Genomic DNA, 26,830 nt, shown 5'->3' with positions numbered 1-26,830 from the left:
GCGACCAGGGGCATCCCACCCCGCACCCGACCCCCTCGCCTCCCCACACGGCGGGCGCGGGGGGTGGAAGGGAGCCGGGGTGAGGCAGAGACTCCTGGGCGGGGAGGTCAGGGATCCAGCCGGCACACCAGCGTGGAGCCTGCCTGTCGGCACGGGCGGCAGCCAGGAGGGAAGGGGAGGAAAGAGCCCGACGGGAGACAACAGACCAACAAGGGAAAAAATAAGAGGGGAAGGGGTGGGAGTGTAAAACTGGGCGAGAAACACTCGTGGCGAGGCGCGGGGTGTGCGCCTGAGTGGGAAGAGCTCCGCGGGAGCATATACATATCTGTACATACCTATACATATCTATATATACCTACACGTATCTCTATATACCTATACATATGTACACATATCGATACATATCTATGCGTGTACACACCGGGGCGGGCACCCATTGTGGTGCGTGTGCGCGGGTGACAGCGCGCCTAAGGACACGGGTGGGCGGGCAGAGCACGGGGCTCTAGTGGTCGCGCAGGTCTGAGCGATCAAAAATCCGTAGGCGCGGAGGGGCGAGGGGGGTCCCCGCCAGTGCGCAGAGCCCTGGACTCCGCGGAGCTCAAAGCGTCCCCGTGTGCCGGCGAGCGTGTGTGGCCGGTCACAGAGAGCCGCAACTCCCAGGGCTGCTGCGAGGATTCTTTTTTTCCCCTTCTTTTTTACGTTTTGTTTTTTTTTTCTCGCTCATTTTTTTTTTCCCCTCCTCATTCAGAGCCCCGGGTGTCTCCCGGATCTCATTGGCCGCCCCAGCTCGGAGGGGCGGAGCTGGGCCGCCTGCAAAAGGAGGAAAAGAAAAAAAAAAAAGGAGAGAGAGGAAAAAAAAAAAAGGAGACCGAGAGAGGAGAGGGAGGGAAAAAAAAAGGAGAAAACTCTAAGTGCGTAAAAAAGTTCTCGCCGTGGTGACGGATGCTCAAAAGTTCAGGAGTTTTTCCGATGCTTCCCAAAGCAGCCTGCGACTGAAAAAGAGACTGAAAAAAAGCGAGAGGGAGAGAGAGAGGGAGACTTTGCACTGGGAGACCGGGAAGGTGGATTTTTTTCTTCTTCTGCTAGCTTAAAAAAGCCAACAAAACACATCCCTCTACTTTTGTCCCTCCTTTGCAGACAACTTGTTGCAGATCCCCGTGGAACAAGGAACTGGGAGCGTGGGAGCCTCTTTGCAAAGGTTTTATTTTCTTAATACTCTTTCTGCGTTTGGAAGTTGCTTTCTCCGCTGCGATTACTTTTTTTCCCCCCCCTTTCCCCCGTTTTTCTTTTTAAAAACATTTTTCCCTTTTTCAACTCCGTCTTTTTTTTTTCGCCCCCTTTTTTGATTTTTTTTTCTTTTTTTTTGTTCCCCCCCCCTCTCCGCGTGGAGTGCAGCAGCTTGCCGGTGGGCTTTCCTGGTCGAAGAAGAGGAGACTTTTCGGCGCTGCCGGGGTTATTCTTCCTCCCCGTTTTTGTTTTTTTTTTTTTTCGGCGCTCCGCCGGGGGGTCGGGGGGGGGTGGGGGTTGCCCGGCCGCCCGGTCCAGCTCGGTGCTCGGAGCGGCGGAGGGGTGGAGGGGGAAGGGACGCGCTGTTTGGTCCGGCGGGGAGGGTGGGGGAAAGCTGACGGGAGGACATGCAGGCTCGCTACTCCGTGTCCAGTCCCAACTCCCTGGGAGTGGTGCCGTACCTCGGCGGAGAGCAGAGCTACTACCGCGCCGCGGCGGCGGCGGCCGGCGGGGGCTACACGGCCATGCCGGCCCCGATGAGCATGTACTCCCACCCGGCCCACGAGCAGTACCCGGCCGGCATGGCCCGAGCCTACGGGCCCTACACGCCGCCGCCGCAGCCCAAGGATATGGTGAAGCCTCCCTACAGCTACATCGCCCTCATCACCATGGCCATCCAGAACGCGCCCGATAAGAAGATCACCTTGAACGGGATCTACCAGTTCATCATGGAGAGGTTCCCTTTCTACCGGGACAACAAGCAGGGCTGGCAGAACAGCATCCGCCACAACCTGTCCCTCAACGAGTGCTTCGTCAAGGTGCCCCGCGACGACAAGAAGCCCGGCAAGGGCAGCTACTGGACCCTCGACCCGGACTCCTACAATATGTTCGAGAACGGCAGCTTCCTCCGCCGCCGCCGCCGCTTCAAGAAGAAGGACGCCGTCAAGGACAAGGAGGAGAAGGACCGCCTGCACCTCAAGGACCATGCCCCGCCGCGCCCGCCGCCGCCCGCCGAGCCCGAGGGCGGCCCCGCCGGGGGCCCCGCCGCGCCGCCGCCTCCCGTGCGCATCCAGGACATCAAGACGGAGAACGGCACCGCTTCGCCGCCGCAGCCCGTGTCCCCCCCGGGCGCCGCGCCGCCGCTCGGCGCCGTGCCCAAGATCGAGAGCCCCGACAGCAGCAGCAGCCTGTCCAGCGGCGGCAGCCCCCGCAGCACCCTCCCCTCCAGCCGCTCCCTTAGCATGGAGGCTCCCGAGCCGCCGCCTCCCCCCCCTCCGCCGCCGCCCCCGCCGCCGCCGCCGCCGCAGCAGCAGCAGCCGCACCACCACGGCCCGGGCTTCAGCGTGGACAACATCATGACCTCGCTGCGGGGCTCGCCGCAAGCCGCGGGCGAGCTGGGCGCGGGGCTGCTGTCGCCCCCCGCCGCCGCGCCGCGCACGGGCATCCCGCCCGCGCTCTCCCTCGGCGGCTACTCGCCGGGACACAGCTCCGTCTACGGTTCCCCCTGCGGCCAGGCGGCCGCGGGCTCCGCCGCCGGCACCTACCACTGCAACATGCAGGCGATGAGCCTCTACGCGGCGGCGGGCGGCGCGGAGCGCCCGGGCCACCTGCCCGCCGCCGCCAGCCCCGCCGAGGACGCGCTGCCCGAGTACGCGCTGCCCGCGGGCGGCGGCGGCGCGGGGGGCGGCGGGGCGCTGGGGCACGGCGGGCTGGGCGGCGCGGCGGGCGGCCACCAGGAGGGGCACCACGCGCACCCGCACCCGCACCAGGGCCGCCTGGCCTCCTGGTACCTCAACCAGGCGGCGGCGGCGGCGGCGGCGGCGGCGGCAGCGGCGGGGGAGCTGGGCCCGCTGGCGGGCGCGGCGGGCTACGCGGGGCCGCAGCAGGGCTTCGCCGCCGCCCCCAGGGAGGTGTTCGAGGCGCCGCGGCTGGGGCTCAGCGCCTCGCCCGGCGGCGGCGGAGGAGGAGGAGGAGGTGGAGGGGGCGGCGGGGCGGCGGGGGGCGGCGGAGCGGGGGGAGGCGGCGGCGGCAGCTGTCAGATGGCGTTCCCCGGCAGCCAGCCGCTCTACCGCACCTCCGGGGCTTTCGTCTACGACTGCGGCAAGTTCTGAGCGCGACCCGCCGCGGGGACACCGCCGGCACCGCCAGCCCTCGCCGCGCCCGCGAAAAGCTTTTGTACAGAGACAGCCCCAAAGCATGTCTTGGTTTGTTAAAGGACAGTGTTACTCCAATAACACGTAAGTTTTTTTTTTTTTTTAATTGCTTTGAGAAATACTTCCCCCCCCCTCCCTTCTCCTTCCCCATCCCTTAAGATATTGTCATGCCCCGTTGTTAAAAGGGGGTGAAAAGTCCGGCGTAGAGTACCAGCTTCTTCCCTTCTCCCTTCCTCTTTTACAAGGACTTGTTTTAAAATGTAAATTGCGACATAGTAATTTATTTTTAATTTGTAGTTGAATGTTATGGACCAAACGCCAGAAAGTGTTTCCCCCTTCCCTGAAAAGTGACTTTAAAATTGACTGAAACGCTGATTTTTTTCACTATATATAAAAAGGGAAACTGTATTAATCTTATTCTATCAATATTTTTCTTTTTTTGTTGAAAATATTCTGAAGGTATTGCATTGTTTGTTTATTAATAAATTACCGTTCAGTTGGAATGATCCTTCACACGTCTGTATATTTTAATATTTTCGTTTAGAGAGAAAGAGAGAGAGAGGGAAAAGGGATTTCATAACTAACTTTGTCGCTGGAACAGCTAGTTCCCCTCCGCACAAATTCCAAAGACCATTTAGGAACTGCCAGGTCGAAAAAAAATCCCTTTTCAGTCTCTTCTGCAATATGTTCCACTTAGTCAGCTCGCCTTATCCGCTAGGAAAAAAATACTTTCCCATGGCAGCTCTGAGTTGGCGAATAAACAAACACGTTTTCTTAGCAATTAATGGGCAAGACCTGGAAACATTTGACCGTACACAGTAGTATGACAACACTACGGCTTTTTAAATGTTATTCCCACGTAAGGATATGTTAAGCGATAACTCTGAGGTAGAAGTACATGCACTAGATGACTGCCCTCGTGTAACTGTGTGTATATATATATACCTAGAGCCATTGATCTCTGTGTTTGTATTTAAAATGCATTTATATATAGGATTTACATATGTATCGATATTTAAAGAAGGATTAAGTATTTATTTATAGCTTCATATACTCATTGCATATGTTACTGAACTCCACAGTCTATATATAATAGGTGCCAGATATTCTGTAGTACGTATATTCTTAAATGTAATGTAAGCGTATCAATCACTGCTTCGTAGAATCGATAGCAACGTGTGCAATCAGACCCACGAAGCCCCTTCTGTAATATATATTTTTAAAGTACTATTTTATTTCAGAAAAAAAATATAGTTGGATTGAAGGGTGCTTGTGCAGCTCTGCTTTACTCCTGTCCTTTAGGGACACTACTGGTCTGTTAGAAGTGCCTAAATTGTTCGGACTGAAATTATTTTTAGGAGGAGTTTGTGTGGGAGAAAATTTCTTACAGAGCTGTTTGTGTTGTTTTTTGGAGGTGTTTTTTCGTTACCTTCCCTTTCTCCTTTTTTCCCTTAAATTGGAAAAAAAAAATTACCAGCGTAGTAGATGAGTGCTGCACAAACTGACTTCTTGTCAGATCAAGAATCTCACCTTCCGGACAATTTGCAATTAAGAACCTACGGGCAATGGGGATCACCTCCCTCCTTTGTAAATAACCACCAAAATGCAATAAATTCATTAACTTAAAAGAATCTGCCTTGTCAGTCAGACTTGAGAAGAAGATGATTTGACTACAGATATTTAAGGCCTAGAGTTGGCTTTCAAGATAATACAGTTTCCTATCAGTATCTCTTATCTAAAGGCAACACTTAGCAGTAATTGCTGTTGCATTGTTAAGGGTTACACTGTAAATAAATACAAAGGTATTTACAGTTACACCTTATTACCTCCCTTTTGAGTTGCGCTCCCCCTCCAAAGCAATAATCTAATCTTCAGAAAACACCTTCAGCGGACTGAATGAACCGGGGGGTGGTGGTGATGGTCATTTTATAACGTTGGCTTAAAATACGTGTACTGAAGTATAGCATACGCTTCGCTTTTTCGCGCTAGTGCCTCTAAAGAGATTACGGGCCTTATTTATATTTATTCGTTTGCTAAGTTGCGTGGCAGAAACTCAAACGCTTCGTCGTCCGGTTGTGGTAAAGCTGCAGGGAAGGACGAGCAAAGCTGAACGCTTTCGCTCCTGGGACACATTTTAACCTCGGCCCCCCGTTTTTCACCGGTAAAGGGGAATAAAATGTTCCCTGTTCCCAGTCGGGCTCACCTTCTGCTCCCTACCCTCCCCGTCTCGGTACTGGGGAGGGGGGCAGCTTAGCTGGCGGCTCCCTCCCCCCGTCGCCTTGCGAGCGGGGTTGCCGTGCCGGGGGCACAGCGGGGCTTTCGCCGCTTCCCTCCTTTGCTCCCCTCCTTGGATAGGGGAGCCCCGGCGGCATCAGCTCCCTCTGCCCCCGGCAGATGGATTTGCCAGCGAGGTGGCCCTGTGGTAAAGCCATTCTCGCCTCCCCTCGCCCGCGATTTAAAATAAAACTAAAGATTAGAGAAGGCTGAGGGTAGAGAGGGGATTGCATGTGCTGTTCGCCTGTTATTTTCGTTGCGATCAGGCGCCGGCTTTCCTGTATTTTGGGTTTTCTCAGCGGTCTCCAGCGGTGGGGTGTTTGTGGCGGAAATAAATAGGAGGGAGAGCAGTTTGCTAGCTCTGCTGGTTTAATCACCCGTTGCATTTTCAGTGGTGCTACTCGGCTAGGGGAGCTGGGGAGGGGGCTGTGCCGAGCTTGGACAAGTGCCGTGTGTAATTAGTACTAATGCCCCGGGGCGGCCCCGGCCCCGCGGGGCGGCCGCGCAACTTGCGCTTCCCGTGGCTGCAGAAGGGGCGGGTGGAGGGGGGGTTCCCCTCGTCAGTGGCGGGGGGAGGGGGGGTCTCGGTCAGGGTGTGGTGGAGAAGGGAAACATCCAGCTCAGCCGCCAGGTAGGACGTGCCGGGATCCTCTCTGGCCCCGGAGGGGATCTCTTTCCTGAAGTGACGTGCGTGGTGGCGGTGCGGGTCACCTCCCGGTTCTCAGTGTGACGGGCTGGCTCCCCGCACACGCGGGCTTCGGACTATTTTTTTTATAAAAGAAATAATAATTACAACAATAATAATAATAATAATAATAATTTTTCCTCCCCCTCCGCACAGAAATTATTCACAACGAAAATATCACTCGCGGGGCTGAGGGTCCCCGCGGCGGGCGGTGAATCGTGCGGTCCCTGCACGGAGGTGGGTCCGGGGCCGCAGAGGTGACACGTTGGTGCTGGTAGGGGAAAAAAGGCCTGGCGAGCTTGTTTAGAAACCGTAGCGGGCTTCCAAGGGCAGCGGAGCGGGGCGGGAGCCTGCGGGCAGCGCTCCTGCCTGCGAGGGGCAGCGGGGGCAGCGCGGGGGCCGCGGGTCCCTCTTGCGCTTCCCTCCCCTTGCGAGCAGGAGGCGAACGCGAGTGTCCCTTCTCACCTGTGATTGTCTCCCAGCAGAACTGGGCCTGCCCTGAAGGCCAAAAGAGATGCGGTCCGACCCTGCGTGGAGGTGGGAACGGGACCTGCGCCCGGGCAGCAGCCGAAAGGTGCCCCCGTGAGGCCTCAGCATCTTTAGTGGCAGCCGGGACAGCGAGCGGGGACGCTTGGCCCCAGCCTTGCCTACAGAGCGGTCCATTAGGTGCCAGGTTAGCACGGCGTTTTGTGTTGTATTTTTAGCTTAAGCTGATTTTTTTTTTCTGCTGAAATTATTGCTTTGCTTTTCATCTGGGGGGGGGGGGGGAAGAAAAAGTCTTAAAAAATTAATTTGAGGGACCATTCAGTTTAGTTGGTTCTGGTAGTTTATTATTTGTGTTTGCTGGTTTGCACTTAAACTGAAGAGAGCACGGAGAAGGGGAACATTCTCCCTTCTAAGTTTCTCCTCGGAATTTCTTCTTAAAGCGAATAGCAATTCATATTATGTTCTGCAAAGGTCATAACCAAAAATAGCAGAGAAATGCATGCGAATATTTGAGAGGACGTGGATGGATTAAAACCCTTCCCTTACCTCCACAGGCCAGGTCAGAGGGACAACATGGTGAGACTGAGTTGTGGATGGAGACGTTAAGGGAATATTTCCAAATGGGCTTTTTATGATATCTGGGGCCTTTTCTGGAAGCCGCAAAGATTGGGAAAGGCGCTTCGAAGTTATCACGGTGGTATTTTTATAGCCGGGTTGAATTTCGTAACGCTATTGGTAACCCCCGGGGCTGTATCGTATTGACCAGCCGAATGTACTTTGGCAACCAGCAGTCCCCCGTCCTCTCCTCCCCAAAAAATACGTTGCGGGACGAGTTAAAGCTTCACTCTGGGCTCTTTTAGTGTGTGTTGCGGGACAGTCGCAGAACTGCTCACGCAAAAGCCCTCGCGGGTTTTGCGGGAGGCAGCAGGATGCCACGGTGAGGGGCTGAGGGCGTTTCGACGCCCACGTGAAGATGTGCTTGAGGTGACAACGCGCAGTCGTTCTGATTGCGTCGTCTTGATTGCGTGGGCAGAAGCGTGCAGCACCGAGGCGTGCACATGGCTGGGCATAGGCTCCTGGGAACTCTCCCTCATCCTCTTCCCGAAACCACCCATTTCAATGGTCACCGCTACGTGGACATTAGCTTTCAATTAATTTATCTTGTAAAGTGATTTCATTCGGCGTCGTCAGCCCATTTCCCACCAGTTCCTTGCGCGGGGGCCGGAGAAGTTCCCTAAACGCTTCCGTCGTTTTAAGATGCGCCAATGGTCTTTTTTTGGGGGAGGAGGGAGACGAGGAGCGGGGCAGTGGGTGCCTTCGGGGCGCTGTCGCTGCGCGGGTGCGCAGGTGTCGAGCCCAGGGACAGCGCGGAGGGCGAACACAGGTTCTCACGGCAAGAGCCGCTCCGCGTCCCGGTGTCGGGGAGCTGCTCCGCTGGGACATGCATGGGTTTCGGTCCATCTGCATCTCGCACACAAGCTCACGGGCTGGGAGGATCCCACTCACCCTTCCCGTGTTGAGGTCACCTCCCACCCGTTTTTTTTTTGGTGTGTGTGTGGGGTTTCTTTTGTTTCTCCCCCCCCCCCCGCCCGTTCCCGTCCTGCCTCGCCTCCCCGGCGGCTCCTCTGCGTTGTGAATCCGCCCCAAAGGTGGTGCGGTGCCGCGGTGAACGTAGCCCTCCTGGTTTAATTACGCCGGGGCTCATAAAGCCATTCGCTTGTTTCCAATGTAATAAACAAACGTCGCGTTAGGTCAAGATTGATGGTGTCCATGCAATAAAAACGGGCCAGGTCAGGAAGGAATAAAATTCAATCAGAGCTCGCGGAATCATTTTTCAGGGGACAGAAAGACAGAAAAGGAGACGGGGGTCAAGGGAGACGATGTCGCCATTCACAACACACCAGCCGGGAGGGAGGAGGGCGAGGGTTAACGAGCGATTGTTTTTTATCAAGCGGAGCCTAATTGAACGAAACAATGGCCTCTTCGGCGGGGGAGGGCCGGCTCCTTGCGCTGGGGAGGCTCTGCGGGGCTGGGCTGCGCTCCCGCACCCTGGGCACCGGGGACCCCTGGCAGCAATGCAGCAGGGTGTCCCCGTCCCTGTAGACCCCCCTCTCGCCCCAGCTTCAATCTTTGCACACTCACCTGAGGTCACCCCTGCAGTGGGTTGGCAGTGCAGACAGCGTTTTCCCAGGGCCGGGTGCTTAGAGCAGGAGGACAGGACCCCTCGTTTTAGCAAGAAGGCGTCCAAAGCAGCCTGCGCTGGGGGCTGAAGGGGCAGGGTCCAACTCCCCGGGGGTCTCTCGGGCTAGCCCGGCAGGAGCAGAGGCCCGCGCTGTCGCTTCCAACTAATCCCTCTCCCCTCGGTTTTAGTTTGGTGGGAACGCTGTTGGCGACCAGAAGTTTAGGAGGCGGTATTTGCCGGACACTGGACAGGCGGTGGGAGCCCAGCTCAGTATGAGGGGGGCCGTGCACGGCGGAGCGGAGCCGTCGGGGGGCCGCGATGTGCTGGGAGGAGGCGGTGGCACAGCCCCGCTGGAAGCCCCTGAGGTCCGAGGGGATCGTTTTCGTCCTGCCCCGGGCTCGCCTGCTTCGGCAGCCCGCCGGCTGTTTGAGCTGACCGGGCTGGGGAGGCAGCCGGCAAGCGCCCTCTCCTTCCCACGAGCAGGCAGGGGGGTCGAGAAGGGGGCTTGGTTCTCCCTCGCCCCTCCAGCCCCTCAAACAAACGCGTGTGTTCCGTGCAACTCCGCGATCTCCTAGGCCCGAAGCTTGCGCCTTGATCGATATTGCCCTTGCCGCAAAATAATAGCTATTAAAAAGCACTGGGATGGAAGGAAGGTGGCTCGGGCTGCCGGAGAAAGCTCACAAGTTCTCCGGCTGAGTGGGAATTGGGTGGTCGGCAATATTTTTGCCCCCTAAATAAACACAGCTTGAAACGACTTGGGTGGGCAGAAGGGAACAATTTGTGAGCCAGAGAGCAAGTGAGCTGGGCAGGCAGCCGGCCAGTGAGTTACCTGCTGGAGACTTTCACCCGACCTTTAGGTGTCAGGGGGCTTGGTTGTGCAGTGTATTAACCCGCATTCAGGTCAGCTGCTTTAGGCAGCGTTCGGCAGAATTAGAACAACAACAATGAAACCCCCAAACTGGAATCCTCCCTCATTTCCAGCCCTCATCACCTCTGGGGAGAATGCAGGAAAACCAACACATTTAGAACCATTAACTCTTAAAATAGCCGAATTTCCTCCAGTAGAAGAAACGCAAGTTATTACACTCAGGAGTTCAGAATATTTATATATTATATGAATCGATGAATAAACAGGTCATACCGCTGCAGCCGTCGTTCCTCGGAAGGCAAGCGCTAGGTTTAGAAGAAAGGCCGTAGAGGTTTTCCCCCACCGTCCCCGGAATTTATTTACTTGCCAGAACATTTAAGCGGCCGAGTTTAATTTTTTTTTTTAAAATAAATATTTGAAATAAGGAAAAAGAAGAATGTTTTCCACTGGGCGATAATGTAAAAGTACAGATAATATCGTCCAAAGCAGAAGAGAATTGTTTAAACAATGTCGGTGCTCTAGTATAAATACATTCGCACTGCCTTTTTGATGCGAGAATCTATCGGAACCCTTTTTCTGTACGCGTGTGTGTGTAGATAGGTATTTTCCCGATCCGATGGTGTGAGATAGGTGTGGAGCTGCGGGCTAGCGGCGGGACAAGCCGCCCTGCCGAGCCCCGTGGCCCTGGGACGGGCGGTCCCCGGCTGCACGGCGGGCAGGAGCGGGGAGCTGCTCGCCGCTTTCCCTTAGCGACGATTTATGAAGTTGCTGGCGGCCAGCGCCGCTAACCTCGCCTCTCAGGAATGGGATGGATTTAAAACCGAATAACGAATTGCAGAAAAATCACGATTGTCTCCCGACGCCCTTCCCCGCCCCCCCAGCGCTCCGCCGAGGGGGAGGTGGGGGACGGAGCGAGGAATGAACCGGTGCGAGCTCATTAGCAAAGCAAAGGTTACAATTAGCGTCCGCTGCTGCGAACCGACCTCTCCCCCGCCCGCCTCCCCTAGCCCCCATCACCGAATAATTGCACAGTATCTGTTGATGTTTTTCTTCCACCCGTCAAAACGTTGGAGCTCTGCCTGCTTCCAGCGCTCCTTTCTGGGTTTGTTGTGTCTGGAGACAATGCTCCGCCAGCGAAGTATCAGAGGTGAAGGGGGGTCACAAGGGGAGGCAGGGAGCCCGGCCCCGCGGCCCAGCTGCGGGACTCCCCTCCCCTCCCACCCCTGCAAACCTGCCGCCCAGGGGCGACGGGCTGCCACCCCCTCTCTGTGCTGCCCCAGGAACGGCCTTCCCGGCCGGGCGAAGAGAGGGACGAGGATGTGACCCCCTATGTCTGCCCGTGGGCTGTTCCTTGTGCAAGGGGCCGAGGGTGGAGAAGAGAGACGGGGGACTCCTCCGTTCCCCCCAGGCTGAGCTGAATTTTAATTCTTTATTTTATTTTTTTTAAACTTACTCTTCCAGCAGTCGCTCCGTCCCTGTGAGCAACGAGTGCTGCCCGCGGAGCAGGGTTTCCCACACCTACCCATTCCCGGCGCGCCCGAGTAGCGGCTCCGTGCGCCCCTTTCACCCTCCAGGCTGACTCCGCGAGTAGGAGGTGTTATTTTTAGCTGGCGCTGGCGGCTTGGCTCCGCGACCCCGAGGAAGCCCCCGTCGCTTTGTCTCGCCGGCTTTCCCTGCCGGTGCCGGGCGGGGGGCAGCGCAGGGGTGGCAGGGGCTGGGGGCTCCGGGGGGCCGCCCCACCGCCAGCCTTTCCAGCGCTCCTTGCTGCCTGCGGGGCATTTCGCAGCCCACGAGTGGCCGGCGGTCCCAAGCGGCCCTGAAAGGCTTCAGGAGAGGGACAAAACAAAACGATTAAAAATAAAATTTAAAAAATAGGCTTTCGTGGCAGTTTTACCTTTGGCAAAACAGGAAGGGCAGCGGCCCGCTCGGCGGAGGCGAAGGGCCGAGTTACGGCTGCGAGATGTGGGGCGGCGGCGCTGACGGGCGGCGGGCGCAGGGGAGCGAGCCCTCGCCTTCGCTGCTCGTGATTCCGGAGCAGGGAGCCGCAGGCAGGGTCAGGCCGGCTCTCCCGAGCGGGCTCCAGCCCTCCGCAACCCGCCGAGCAGGAGCTGGACCCGCTCTTCTCTCTCTCTGCTCGCCTGACCCCTCTCCTCCCGACGGGGCGCACGGCCGGGCGGCCCCCGGCACCCTGCGCTGCCGCTGCTGTCCCGCTTCTCCCCGCAGCAGCGGTGACCTCTCCGCTCCCCACGGCGCGGTGGGACCGGCTGCCCGGGGGCGTTCGTGCTCCCCTTCCCGGCCCCGGCCAGCAGAGAGCCTTCCCCTGGCAGCGCTGCCGCTCCGCAGCCCGGATCAGCCTTTCTCGGCCGCTCCGGGGAGCAACAGCAAAAATCCGCTTTCCATTTGCTTTTTTTTTTCTTCGCTGCTGCCGGTGGGACCCTCGCGAAAGGCACGGGAGACTGGGGGCACGCTGGTTATTCACTGCCGGCACTGCCCTTTAAAATTAGCGAAGCTGTATTGATCCCGAATAAGACGTGAGACGGGCAGAGGGGCGGGGATGTCTCTTTCCCTACTTCCATGCACAAAACGCTTGACATACACACTCAGCCGATGTAGAGAACGTTAATCTGGTGTATTAGCTACATTAGATATAATTTTCCTCAATCACCGCCTGTTGTTTTCTTTTTTTGTTTTTGTTTTTAAATTTTATTTCATTTTCAAGAAGCGATCCCGTCGTCATTGCAAAAAGCGGTACTTCAGGAGGAATCCAAAATTGGGCAGGAAGGTGGTGGTGGAGAAACCAAAAAGCAGTTCGGACCTTTGCCAAATTGTAAGAAGCAGCGGGACAGTGCTGGGATGCATGTTTTGGCCTGTCAGGACCAATAGCAATTTTTGGTGTTTTTACAAAAGCAGGAAGAAAACACAAGGTCACCGCGGAAGGACCATTGGTATAGAACCAAATTTTGCCTTCCCATCCCCTTCCCCGCTCGCCCCCCTGCCAGAGAGACCGAAAACGGAGGACAAAAATGCTTCTCGTGAATGCGCCAGTTAGAGATGCCAAAGGAAAAAAAACTCAAACCCTGAAGTCGAAGGAAAACTGGCAGCTTATGTAAAGGTTCCCAGCCCTCTGCAGAGATGTGTGAACTAATATTCAGATGCACCAGCAAGACTCCTGGTGAATCACCGTAAGCAAAAAATAGTTCCCAGCAATACAAAAATACCTTGTCATAAAAGCGCTTAATACTGTTTCGTTCACTGTGTGTCCCACCCAAAGATCTGCCACCCGCAGCTGGTGACCGCCTGTCCCAGGTGCTGCAAGGGGGATAGCCCTCGGTGCAGCCTACATGCAGAGCTGTCCCCCTGCCCTCCGCCACCCGTGGGCAAAGGCAGGACCCCCTCAGCTGTGGGGCTGTGTGGTGGCTGCTCCCAGATCACAGACACAGCCGTGCTGCCAAGCACGAGTGGGTGCCGGCGGTAGTGGGGGCCGAGCTTGTGCTGTCGGGGTTGTGCAGTGGGGCGAAAAGTGCAGGGACACGCAGAGCTAACGCGGAGGACACACACCCATGAGGAGGGGTTTTATTGTTATTTTACTCTCAAAAAATAAAAAATAGGCGCAGCCACGGAGTCGTACCCGAACTGGAGGGAAAACTCTCCATAAAAACTTTGTATAAACATAACCCACACATGGATGTGTATGCATGGGGGGGCAACAGGCAGCGTGTGTGTGAGCTCCAAACCTCCCCACAGATGGGGCGTCCATGCCCCACTCGGTGTTGGTTTGTGCCGGATGCGCCATGGGGGCTGTTCGTGGGGGCCAGACAGACTCGCACACGTGGGTCACTGCTCCAAGAGACGTTTGAGCTGATGGCCTGGAGACTCAAACTCTTACACGTCTTCCCTTTCTCTAACGTCAGCAGCAGCCACGTTAGTGCCTGTGGCTGTTGTGTTAGGATGCAGAAATAAACTTCCCCATCCTACACCAATGCTTGGATGCTACTTACTGAGATAACTTTGTCTGACATCTAAAACAACGTGGGCTGTAAGACTGTACTAATTCATACTTGAAGTCCAATAGCTGTGGCTGAACAACAATCGCAATAAACATGGAAAATCTACCACAGTCCTTAGTAGGTGACTTAGAAAGCCCTTAGTAAGGGCCCATTCTCCGTGCACCTGTGGCAAGGGATCCCAAGCACTGGCCGGTTTCTTTCCCCCCGTGCTGCTGTGGCCGCACTTCTCCTCGCTCTTGCGGGGACGGCCTTGAAGGAAGCGGCTGCTCCAGCGTTCCACAGCACCTCTGGCAAACGCCTGCCCTTTCATGCCAGGCGCACAAAGAGCCCTCTCTCTCAGGCAGCTCGGTTCCTTGCAGGCTGCTCCCGAATCCCATCCTGCCCTCCCACACCACTTCCATCATGAAACCGCTCCCGAGCGCAAGCTGGAGCTGCTGCGTCCAGCTCCACGCTCTGATCCCTGACCCCATCCCTCCCCTTTTAAGAGGGGTGTTCCCCAATAAAAAATCAAAAAAGCAAGAAGTGCCCTCAGAGGAGGTGAATCTCCTCGTGTATCCCCCCCTGCATATCTCATTTCGAGGCATAAAGCTATAATGATGGAAGTAATTGGTGGGCGGAAGATCCTAAACCAACGGGAAATGTATGGGCTCCACGACCTCTGGATAACCTGGGTACCTTGGCATGGAACCTGCAAAAATATTTACTCACTTTCACATTTCTATTTTTTTAAAGCTCTTTTATTTATTTATTTTGTTTTGATTTCTTAAGTCATCTTTTGAGACGGTTCAAGCTCCCGTCCGAGGTCTAATCATAGCAGGCAGGAAGAGGATGGAAGGGGAATGGGTTGATTCGAGGAGGGGGGGCAAGAGCCAAAATACCGTAAACTCTCAGATGGAGAGGGCGCATGACAAAAACACTTTCTGTGACTCAAGCACACTCTGAAACAAAGATCTGAAAACCACTTGCGAGCCCTCTCTGACTAGTTTGAAAATGATTCCAGCAATTAGGAATTAATTTGGCATGGTCAAAAGGCGATTTCACTGCAAGTTATATCAAGTTATCCAAAGTTTTAGAGTTCAAGTGGTGGAAATTGCCTGCTGGGGTAGACGTAAGTCTGCAGGAAAGAAAAACAAGGAGTGTTCAGGAAAGGCAGAAGAAGGGAAGCCGTGGAGTAAGGGCTGGAGGGGTGGCAAGCCCACATTAGTGCCAGAGGTTTGGTGGTGGTGTTGCTGGAGAAGAGGGGAGGTTGGGGGGAGGAGGACAGGGGGTGCTTTTGGTTTTAAAATGGGAGAAAGTTGTAAAAATGTGCTGGAGTTCCTGGCTAATATAAAGACGAGTTTTAATTAAAAAAGGAAATCAGTCAGCTTGCTGGCCTATCAGTACTTCAGGTAGAGCATTGTGAGTGGGGCACGACCCCTCTCCAGTTAACGGCAGCAGCCAGAGTTAGCTCAGCCAGGGCTGCCCTGCCCTGCTAGGATGATGCGTGGGGTGAGAAGCACCGAGACGGTGTGGAGAGTGGAGGGGGGCATAGATCCGGGCTTTCACACACAGGCAGGCCAGCAATAAAACCATCACAGGGAGGGGCAGCCATGCACCCTGACCCTGGTGGCCCATGGCAGTGCTTGGCCGTCGGGTGCACCCCTGGCACTGGTCTGTGGTGCTTGCCAGACCCACCCAGGGCTCAGGCGTTGGGGTTGTTCCTCATGAGCTCCACATCAGCGTCCACCATCTCCCTCACCAGCTCCTGCAAGGAGGGAGAGAAGGCAGGTGAGGGCTGTGGTTCAGGGGACAGACAAGCAGCATGCCAGGACCACCCCAGAGCATGACGACCCCCCTCGCCCCTCACAGCAGGACCAGAAGGGGACAGAGCTTTGCTGGGCTTTTCTCACAGTGTCCCTGGCCCTGTCTCTGTCGTGAGAATGGTGGGATGCTCTTAGAACTGTCTTGTTCAAATAATGGCCTGTGTCTCCCTGCTGGCACCCTGGCACATGCGCCTGCTAATTTCCAAAATGTTGATACCTGTTGATATCTCGAACTGCCATGGTGGCTGCTGTCTTCAAAGCAAAAACTGGGGGGGAAGGGGTGTCACCAAAAGTGATTTCTTGTTGTGCCCAAGTCACCCCACAAAAAGGTTCTTCCTCCCTCCCCTTTCTTCCCCTCCCTGTGTGTTGCTTTTAGAAGACACAAAAACTCAGCAGGTACAAAGCATGCAAGAAAGGCCACTCACATCAAAAGTGACTCTTGGCTTCCAGTTCAGCTTTTGTCTGGCTCTGGTACTGTCCCCTTGGAGAAAATCCTGCAGAAAAGAAGAGAGGAGAGACGGTGTGAGAAGTGTTCACCTTCCCTACCTTGATGGCTTCCTTGTTGCTCGTATTTTCCCATGAGCCGAGTGCAGCCAAGGCCACTGTCAGACTCTTCCAAGGACAAAATATATCTCTTTAAGATGCAATTTTAGTGGAATATGCCTATAAATCAGCAGGAGGCAGCATCCTTTCGCTAGGCTGTTGCAGACTGAAAGAGTTATTCTTTGTTTTTGTGTGTGTGTGGGGTTTGAACTCCAGTCTCACTGCTGTATAATGGTGAATATTTTACAAGAAGTTGTCATATGTCTTAGTCATGCTGTTGAAAGAGCTGTTTCAAATTCTTTTTTCCCCCATTTGTTTAAATAATGTAAATCACAGAGCAAACATGACAACTATTTTCTTTCAAATAAAAACGTGATCACAGACAGATGATGCTGACTGTTATGAATATGGGTAACCACATGCAACAGTAGTAAACATCCAGCTTTTGAATGCTTACATAATTTAGTTTTTCTCCCTGAGTATTTTGAGCATCCACGTGGAAAGAAAAGTTCAAGTATCTCATACATGAAAATAAATTATCTTGAAACTGTTACAGAAACCAGTGCTGGTCATATTCGCCTTACTGTTCAAGTATTCTTAAAAGTGCTACCATACCAAAATAATTTCACAACTGGTCATCAAAAATAACATAACAAAATTAAACAAACAAAAAAGCTCCTCTGACTGCATTTCTAATGGAATGAAAAAAATGACCGAAACTTCCTTTAAAATTCAAGTACTGTGTTTAAATAGTTAGCTTTTTCCAACTGTATGTGTTGATTTAATGAAATACATAATCTCCCTTCACAAGCTTTGTTTCTCTGTATATAAAAACTAGATCTCCCCAAGTTTAACAAAAAACAAACTAACCCAACTTTGTTACAGAAGAACAATGCTAAAGCTGAATTCTGTTCTTGCAGTTTGACTTTATGGTGGTAACTCAGCAGGCTTTCCCGAAAAATGCACGGACTGCCTTTCTTCTTCTCTCTCCCACTCTCTGACCAGCGGTGGAGCTAGCGAGCATTTTCTGGCAGTAATTCTTTTCACTGTACTGCCGCACACTACATTTTTCAGATGCTATCCTCTGTGCATGTGTAGTTCAGGTCATGTTAGCTTCCAAAATCACCTCATCCTGTGCAGTAAAAAGTAGGAAATTCTTCTTAATAATTGTGCTCCAGAAAGCTAGACAGTTTGTTTCCAGGAGCAGAGGAAATCCACCAAAGGAAATATTGCACCAAAGAAGGGGATGTGGAACAAACACGTCTGTCAAGACTATTCCAAGGCAGCAGTTTTACTAGTTCAGTCTTTAGGCTAAAAGCATTTCAGCCTGCCTTCAGAAAAGAGTAAACAGACAGATCAGAACAAAACGATATGAAAATAAGAAATGCTGTGATTTCCTTAAATTAGACTAAATGATTTCCTACCGCAGCCCTATAATGGGTTTTTAGAAACTGCAGCAGACATTTGAGGCCAAGTCATGTAAAACCGCATCAGCTTGAGGGATCCCCTGGAGGGTCGTGTGAATATGGATTGCAAAATCTGGTTTGAAATGGAAAAGACTCCCACTAGCTTTGATAAAATTTGGATCAGACCCTAATGTGCTCATGGCGGTATGCCTTTTATCTGGAGTTTGGTTTAATTTACATTATATAAGTGTATATATATATGTGCCTGGAAACCAGAAAATCCTTCTTAAAATAGTAATTTCAGTATAAAAACAATTGCCTTTTATTCAGTTCTAATTCAAGCTATTAGCAAGAAGTTAAGTGTTTTAATACCACCTAGTTTTACGTGATAAAAGCCATATCATAAAACTTAGACTTTCTTTTTTATAAATGCTGTGTAAATACTAATTTTATATCTACAATCCTTATAATGAAAACATCTTTTGAAACTGAGCCTATCTCAGCTACTGGCTTCCCATTTAAAAACAAATGGACTGGGAAGAACAGAATGAATTGACATCGCCTGTTGTATGTAGCTGCATTCTGTTTTTGAACAGCTTGGGAGCAGTCTTTTAACTTTCTTGGGCAAATGCTTTTTGTTAAAACAGTTTATCTAAAATAATACTTTACCTAATTCCAACCCTTCATTCAAAAACATAAACATTCAGCTGCTGAATAGGCCAAAATAAGGTTGAGGGGGGTGGTTGCAAATCAGTAAAAGAGGAGTTACTTGCAGTGCTGGATTGTACATAAAGATAACACAGACAACTAGTGTATTAAACCCATTTAAGTATAGAAAAGTGAGTTTTTCTTTAAAAGTTCACATGCTTTATGAATGATGCAGTAAAGGTATTATGGCATAATCTGTGAGCAAAAGAAAAAAAAAAGAGAAAAAAAGATTTAATATATATGATAATACAAATTCCCCATCTGAGTTAGGTTAAAAGATTTTAAATGGCTCTCCTGAAGAAGTTTATGTACTTTTGAGAAACAAGACTTTGTAGTTAGATTCACTTGAAAACAGCATTACAGACAAAATGTCTCCTAGGTACTTTTAAAAAAGTTCTCTTATAGAAGTTACTAGCTACAGACATCAAATGAAACCATAATATTAACACTATACTACATCTAAATTCAAGGTTTGATTGTATTCTTATTAGTCAAAACTTCAACACTGAATGGAAATGATGACTGGAACAAAGCTATTCTTGATTAAAGGATTGTATTGCAGTCATGTTTCCTGTATTTTTCTACAAGTAGCTCATAATATGAAAACAATAAGGTAATTACAATAAAATAAAAATATTAAAAAAAAAGTTCCTTTTGGAAAAGAATGACTGCTTGTTTATATTATTCAAGTGTTTCACTGAAACCAGAGATGCATCTGTCAGGCTTCCAAAAGAAAACATCCACAAAAACCTCAACCCAAAAAACCCCGTTGGCATGCTGATTATTACAATGTATTGATCTTTCAGTGTCAGGGCTTCGCTCTCTGGAGGTACAACCAGATCAGAAAGTAAAAAAAAGAAGAGGTGAGATTCCACTGAAGAGATCTGGATTTTTTTTTGCAGGGTGGGGGCATGGGATGGGGAAGGTGTTTTCGTAAAAAAGCTGGTTCTGTTGAACGTAAACTGCCCAGTATCCCTGTTCCTGATGGAAACACATCACTTCAGGTTTTGTATTCCTGCAGGATAACTTTTTCTGTAGTGTTGTGTTTTATGTACTGACAGGAAAACAAAGCCCTGTGACTCCAGGAAAACCCTAAGGATTTAGATACCGAGACGAGAGTTAACGAACCTGATAAGACTGATTAAGGCTTTCTGTTGTTTTTATAGTACTTAGATTATGAACGTAAAATTAAGACCCATTTTGGGAGGAAAAAGTCCTTATTCTCCGTGCAAATACAGTTAACATTAAGTGAATAGTAATGATAAGTTTCAGCAGCAAGCTGAGCTGAAACAACATTCAGAAAACTATTTAAAAGGCAAGAAGATAGAAGAGACAACAGTCAAATTCTCTGTTGCCACTTAATAGGAGAGTAAACTCCTATGGCTTTACATGCACCTCACTGTTATAAAACCTTCTCTCGGTGAAGAGAATGGGTTTATCCAATGTGAGTTTTTCTGTTTTACCCTTTCTGTAAATGAGGCATCATAACTGTGTAGAAAATACTCCGTTATTACTAAACCTGATTTTACAATGATTTGGTTTTGTTGTCCAAATGGACATAAAAAGATGCATACAGATAAGCAGAGATAAATTTGTTATGTGACGTGGTAAGGCATTTTAATATTTGGTTTTAAAACCATGAGACAAAAATGTTAAATATTTTAATGTAAATATCACATTTCCCAAGCTCTTGTTCTGGGTGCCATCATGACTCCTATTTTGACTTGTGCACTGATTGATTGGGTTTCACCATGTGATGTATCACTGTCTCATTCAATTAACTCAAAATTTAAAGCCTTGAGACAATGTGAGAAAATGGAGATAGTGTGGCCTGAAAGAAGGCCAAGACTTCCTTTATTACTACAGCCCAGCTGATTCACTTTAAAATGTACCTTCACTGAAGCCATCACCAAACACCAGCTTATGCTCTCTCTTACAGTAGAATAAAGCAGAGATCAAATCCTTAGTAAAACACCTGCGATGGAATTGTGCCCAGCTCCACTCGCTGCAGCAGAGACAAGGCTCTACCTCTAAAAATAAACAGATTCGATCTAAGCACACAACAGTTTTACTGTATCTGAAAAGCGTCCAGGGTTATGTTCACAGTCAGCACAACCACCTGGAAGATGATTTGTTACATCAGAACTCCCATAAGCAAAGAGCACAGACCCAGCTTGGTGAAGGCTCTGGCTTGCGTGTTCAGTCTTGCACTCTTTTGCTTGAGAAGTTTTGTTAGGAAGGTTTTCAAGAGTCTAGGTGCCAAAGTTTGCTGCAAACGCTGCCTGTGTTTTATTTTCCTTATTTCCTTCTTAAAACTGTCACCTTTCAGCTTTGATTCACCCCATTAAAAGAAAAATTAATAAACATAACTACTTAATTAGACAATACTACCTTGCAGTTTTGCATTTTCACTATTATATCTTAGAAACGTATGTATCAAACTTCATCTTAAGAAATAAACACCTCTTTTGTGCTCTTCTTGGAGCATTTTTCAGAGCAATTTTTAGTGAAGGTTCACGTAGCACATCCCGTTAGTATTGTCAGCCCCACAATATATCTCGGTATCTGCCGCAGCTCATTGCTTGAGGAACAGTCTTGTTAGTCAGGAGACTGCATGCATTGCTTACAAGTCAGTTCTGCCACTCTTGTACTTTATTCCCTACTGTTCTCCCACACTTGCCACCAGGCCTGGGGACACTGTGTCTTAACCCAGATGCAACACTGGAGAGCAGTTTCTGTGACTTCAGCTGAACTATTCCGTGTCTACTATGTTAAGAAAATATTAAGATTTTATTAAATCAGAGCTGTAGAACCTGTAAACATGTGCTTTGCTGGTGTAAGGTTCAATGCACAGTTCAGCTAAGCCCAGACCAGAGCCTAGAAGGAGTCACAGTAATAAGCACTGCAACTGCTCTACACCACTCTAGAAGTGCTTATGGAGATCCACAAGGCAGAGAACACCGACTTGACTTATTTGCAAAAGGTAGTGTTTGTTATAATATCTATAGTAACAGAGAAAAAACCAGTATAATTATAAAGCAAGAGGCTCCTATCTCCACAGTAAATATAAGGAGACTGAAGATAAAACATGTCAATGAGCAAAGCACAAGCCTAATGTGGAACACAGTAAACATCTTCAGGAATTTACGAAGAGCTGTAATGTGTCGTTCGGTTTTCATTTTTTCTTTCCACTGTTCTTAGAAAAGCAAAGTTGTGGAGCAGTTAAGGTACCAAGGGAATAGAAGAATGCCAGTGAATTTGGTTCCTGATCTAAATTTGTTTTAATGCAGCATGAACTGACTGCTTTCCACTCCTGGGTCAGCAGTCTTTTGCAGAAAGACAGCATTGTTTGCAAAGAACCACAGGAAAAGGCAAAAGCAACCAATAGGCTGAAACTCAAGTATAACAAAATGCCATTCAAAATAAGAAGCATAATGTTCTTTTCCTCTAGCATGTTTTACTAGGCAAATCCCCTCCTTTTTCCGAAAGCCACAGTTTTACTAAATCCATGTTGAGGGGAAAGGAGAAGGGAAGAACGACTTGAGGAAAGGGTTGATTCTGCGCGGTGCTGAGCCCCAGCACATCTGACAGACCTCAGCAGGCTGCAAGTACTGGGCATCTTTAGAGTAAGGTCTTGTCTTGGGACTCCGCTGTACTCCAGCAATAAAGCATCAACACAAGCCGCATGGTCAATAAAGCCTGAGCACAGCCTTGCTTTTCTGCCAGGAACCAGGGGTGTTAAAACAGCAGCTTTATCTTATCGGTTTGATAATCTTTAATTTGACCAGCTTCCAAAGGGTTAAGGCAAATGAACTCATACCAGCAATAAACATTAGTGTGATAATAACAGTAATGGTGCTCCTTTCCCTCCTCCTCCTCTTCCTCTCCCTCCCCTGTGCCTTTTCCACTTCCCTGCTGCCTATCAGCTCAAACTGAAGCTGAAGCCAGACCTCTCTTTCAATGACAGGGGGTGATAAGAGACACGGAGAAAACAGCAAACTGTCTAGTCTGCTCAGGAAGTTGGGGACAGGCGGTATTGTCCATTAGCCGGGCCTCGCTGCAACTGGAGGTCAGGAACGATGCTCTGCTCTGGGGAAACAGGCTCACTCGGCAGTGCCTCTTACAGCCCCACCGTCAGCGCAGATAAAATTGCAAAGCTGGGGAGCCACCCCCAAGTGCCTCAGAAACCTTGTTGCTGGGCTCTAACCACTTTGTCAGAGGTGGTGGCCCAGTGAATCGATGTGAGGCTGCAGCCCGCATGTCACTGGCAGGAGAGCATGTGTAGACGTCAGCCATGGTGCAAGCACCAGCGGAGCTGCAGGCACGAGAGCCCCTTACAAGGCTGAGCATTACTGAGATCCATTAACTTGCCAAGCAAAGCCTGAGAAAATGTTTTAGCCGGTGCTGTCCCTTGAGCCAGATAAAATTCCTCCCAAATTACAGCCTGATATCCCTGAAGCCAGCGCTGAATTTCACTTGCTTTGGTTCTGGACCTGAGCTTGCTCACCAGGAGCCATCCTGCACAGGGATCGGCATAGCTTTGTGCCAGGGCATCCTGCTGCAAGCCCGGCCAAGGGTGCTTTTCAGGATCCCACGTGTGAGGCAGGCTGAAGGGTGTTCCCCCTGCAGCAGGGAAAGCCCCACTGCTGTAAACAGCAAAATTCCTGCAGCTGGCTCTGGTGAAGTGGGTGCTTCCCTCTCTCAGTTTGCCCCGAGGCTCAATTCTGCACTCCTGGGAAGACCTTGAAGGTGTTTCCCAGCTTGGATGCAAATGTAATTGTAGCCTCAACTCATAGCTCTGCAAAATGCCAAAGAGTCTTCAAATGGCAAGACTGTTTCTCGTTTACAAGAATATCTCTGCTGAAAAACTAGGGAATTTCTGGAGGGAAGGAAGAGGATTAAACCCTCTCCATTTGCCATGTACAGGCTGTAATTTTGATAGTTCAGGTATTAGCACCGGACACATAAGCACTTTCTTTCTGATATGGCATACCCAGTCATCCAAATGCACACATCACAGCTAAAAATCTTTAGCCTGATTATGATTTAGCATAGTTATCATTAAATGCAAACTACTACTTAAATGTTATATGTTATTATGAATCAAACCAAGCTTTTCCAACTCTTCAAACAGAATAGAATTGCTCTTTGCAAATGTTGGTTGAAAGTGGTACAACTCCCATTGGCTGTTGCTGTCCTGCAGGCTGGCTGCTGTTAGGAAATGATGTGTGAGCCAATCCTTGCACGCTTCAAGCTAACCTGTGCATAAATAGGTGTCTGAATAACTTGGATTTTACACCACATGGGTTAGAAGCATTTGTGCATTTTCTTTTCACAGCAGAGGGAGGTTGTTTCAGGCTCCCTGGTAGAGAGAACACTCATGTGTCACCTTCACATTAATAAAAAAACAGACCCTGTAATCTCTTTTCACTGGTACATCCAAGTACTGCTTTTGTTCACTATTAAATGCGTTTGCTTCTTGCTTCACTGCAGCCTGTTCTGCACTCTGACAACAATTTGGGGGGGGGGGGGGGAAGGTAGAGAGTAAGGAAATCATATCTTCATTGTTCATGGTTTTGTTGCCATACGCAGTATTTTTCTCATCATTCCCTACTCTCAACATATTCTGCAAACATCAGGAAATTGCTCTATGAAGTGGTTTCATTTTAGCAGGGTTTACTGTGCAGTAAAGGCTGCATTTCTTAATGGAAATGGAATATGGCCCCTAGGTGTCTTCACTGACTGATGTGTCAAAATGAATAGGAGTCCTAAAAATCCCAGAAATCCATGCTGCGAGGCTACTTAGTTTCTTCATTTATAACAAATTATTGGAAATGTTAATAGGTTTAGCCATCATTGCTAGTAAATACCAAATGATAAGAAAAAGTAATCATTAGGACAGTGATCTTGTATTCTACCTACAGATATTTATCTATTTACCTTTAAAACATTAAGCAGCAACTTAATGAATGCAGGTCTACGATTAGCAAGCTATTACTGCTTCATAGCCTGAATTTTTTATCTGGTACAAGACGTATTGTTTATTACCACTGTGGATATTCAGATCTCAGAAAAAAAAAGGCATTTGTTATGTTAACATCAAAATTATATTAATTTTTTTTTTGGAAGGCTGTGTTGTTATATTTGCCCTAACAAAAAAATTAATTTACTCAAAATATTATTTTTCAGTTAAAGAGCACGTCTTCAGAAAATTTTAACCCACCTGTAACAGCAATTGCTGTTGTGTTCAGTGCTCATCTCACTAGTCTGAAGGCTTGGCTGCGACTCTGGTTGGGCAGGAGAGATGACACTCTCTTCCTTACCTCTTATACTGATATATGAACCTCTGTCCCCCTGAAGCTTGTGGTAAGACTTGGGGGGAAAAGGACAGAGAGAGGATGGATGCTTCTCTCTTCCTGTCGTCCTCCCCACTAGGGATTAACTAGCACAAAGGAGTTAGCATGGAGGATGGTTAGTCATTTCTCATTGTTTGAAAAACAGTTGTAAAATACTCCCTCCCTGCAGTACGGGGGATGAAGAAGGGAGCTGTCACTTCTCAAGAAAGAAGTTACGTACTGTCTTTGACTGCTGGCTGTGTTTTTTTTAGAAGCAGCCTTCCTCTACACAATCATAAACCTGACCTAATTTATGAGACACATCACCTTCCCCCTGCCCCTCACTGCACTCCAGTTTCTCACTAATCACCCCATATGATCCAAACCTCCTGTCCAAGACACAATATACAGTAAGAATTTAAGGTGTGAAAGTCTCAAAGGGAGCTCATGAGCTCAGGCTTTCTTACCCAAGGTAAAAAAACTCCATCAATTTCACACGGTATATGCAGGGGACTCTGAATGGGATTCAGTGGGGCTCCTGTCTGCAAAAGTGAAGCTATCCTTTCCTGAACACCTCTAGTTATAAAGCAAGCAACTGTCCACGGAAGGGTTAAAATAAAACAAGGTAGGATAATTTCTGATTCTGAGTATGTCCCAAATGTATTCTCCAGTGTGCTTGATAGAGAAGGAAGTCCAAGCAGTGGCCTTTCACATGACAACATAAAAGCCTAATTTATCACCAGCCACCAAACATCTAGAAAATCATAACATCCTTTCAGGAAAACCATGTGCAAAATAATCAGATTTACTTTGATGAAAGCTTTAGTGCTTGAGTCCAAGTAGGACACTACAAAGAATAACCCTTTGCAGGTACTGGCATACAATAAAGCAGGTCACATTTAATGCTTCAAACTCATGCTTTATCCATTAAAAGGCTTATGCATTTCCTGCTCATAAACAAGTATATACCTACTCTGGATGTGGTTTCAACCAAGACTGCTAGGATAAAACACTGGTCACTGGTAAGTCCAGGCAAGGTAGCTAGCTGAATATTTCCTTTACAGATGAAAAGCATGTTATTGCTTCAAATACAAGCACTGTGCTTCCCATTCCCTTCTCTCAAAGTCTCTTGCAAATATGTTAGGGATGTGGGCTGAGCATCACCACAGCATGTCACAGCTTTTGAAATAATAATGCGCTCCTAGTGCACTCAGCATCATGGGTACACTGAACTGAGGGGTGGACTCCACCTGACAACCTCCAAAACACTTTGCAAAAGACAATTCCCTCTGTTTGTCCAAGGCTTTTACTGTTCTGGCTCTTCTGCACTGTTATTTTTGGTGGCCAGTGTAACTTGACTGTCTTGAAGGAAAAATACTGCTCAGCAAGCAGTATATCTCCATAAAATCAACCTGTTTCACATTTGCAAATTAAATCATACAAGTCCGCTTTTTGTATTGATTAGACAGACAAAACAGATTGTAAAGCAACTAATGAATGACTGCAAATATCAGCTGCATGGCATTCAATATTCTTTCTGTTTGTAGTGTAAGTCGGCTGGTGTGTGTTTAAAGATGCACAGATTCCAATAGCCATTCAGTTCACTGATCCTGCTGCTTAACAATCTGACCCTTATGGTCCTGCTGGTCAATGGCCACAGGTTCTTCTGGTCTGACTGGAAAAATAACCGGATTTTCCACACCATTCTTGGTAGTTTTCTGTTGCATGTTCTCTGATCTTGGTTAATAAAAATAACTTCCTATGACATTTCCTGCACAGGAAAGCCTGGGAAAAAAAAAATCAAAATTTTTCCTATTCTATCTTTCACTTTCTCTCACAACAGACATCTAGTTCACCACAAAATCTTCCAAGTAATTGATAAAAATCATAAACCATTTGATTTTGGTTTTAAAAAAATCAGTATTTTTTTCTCTTCCACCCTTCTCTTAGCTATTTAATTTCTCTCACTTCTCTTGTTTAAATGTTTCACATTTTTTTCTGACTTATTTTTCTGTAAAATCCCATTTATCTCCTTTTATTGTAAGGCATTTTTCCCCCTAATTTATTGTCTTGCCCACCGTCTCTCTCTCACTCAACATTTTCTCATTTCCCTTTTGAGCATTATTCTCCTATTCCTCACCAAAATCCTCTTAA

At 49.3% G+C, this 26,830-nt stretch overlaps 2 protein-coding genes across 4 annotated transcripts in view; one reads left to right on the top strand and one right to left on the bottom strand.

The window, feature by feature from the left end:
- Positions 1-1,588: 1,588 nt before the first annotated feature.
- The window catches only part of FOXC1 (forkhead box C1), a 48,955-nt gene continuing 23,713 nt past the window's right edge, over positions 1,589-26,830 (top strand). The window contains exons 1-2 of one of the 2 annotated variants that reach the window (XM_054057320.1): positions 1,589-3,464; positions 6,496-7,012. In XM_054057320.1, the coding sequence (XP_053913295.1) occupies positions 1,635-3,338 (1,704 nt within the window). In that variant the 5' untranslated portion in view covers positions 1,589-1,634 and the 3' untranslated portion in view covers positions 3,339-3,464; positions 6,496-7,012. The remainder of the gene's footprint in view (positions 3,465-6,495; positions 7,013-26,830) is intronic. The other variant, XM_054057321.1, reaches the window with a different exon arrangement.
- GMDS (GDP-mannose 4,6-dehydratase) overlaps positions 11,354-26,830 on the bottom strand; it is a 414,275-nt gene continuing 398,798 nt past the window's right edge. The window contains exons 11-12 of one of the 2 annotated variants that reach the window (XM_054057322.1): positions 16,110-16,178; positions 11,354-15,626 (exon numbers count right to left, since the gene is read on the bottom strand). In XM_054057322.1, coding sequence (XP_053913297.1) covers positions 15,564-15,626; positions 16,110-16,178 — 132 coding nt within the window. In that variant the 3' untranslated portion in view covers positions 11,354-15,563. The remainder of the gene's footprint in view (positions 15,627-16,109; positions 16,179-26,830) is intronic. The other variant, XM_009569286.2, reaches the window with a different exon arrangement.

This window comes from Cuculus canorus, chromosome 2 (assembly GCF_017976375.1).
Source record: "Cuculus canorus isolate bCucCan1 chromosome 2, bCucCan1.pri, whole genome shotgun sequence".
NCBI classification, from domain to species: Eukaryota; Metazoa; Chordata; class Aves; order Cuculiformes; family Cuculidae; genus Cuculus; species Cuculus canorus.
This window is presented reverse-complemented; position numbering and strand designations above follow the sequence as displayed.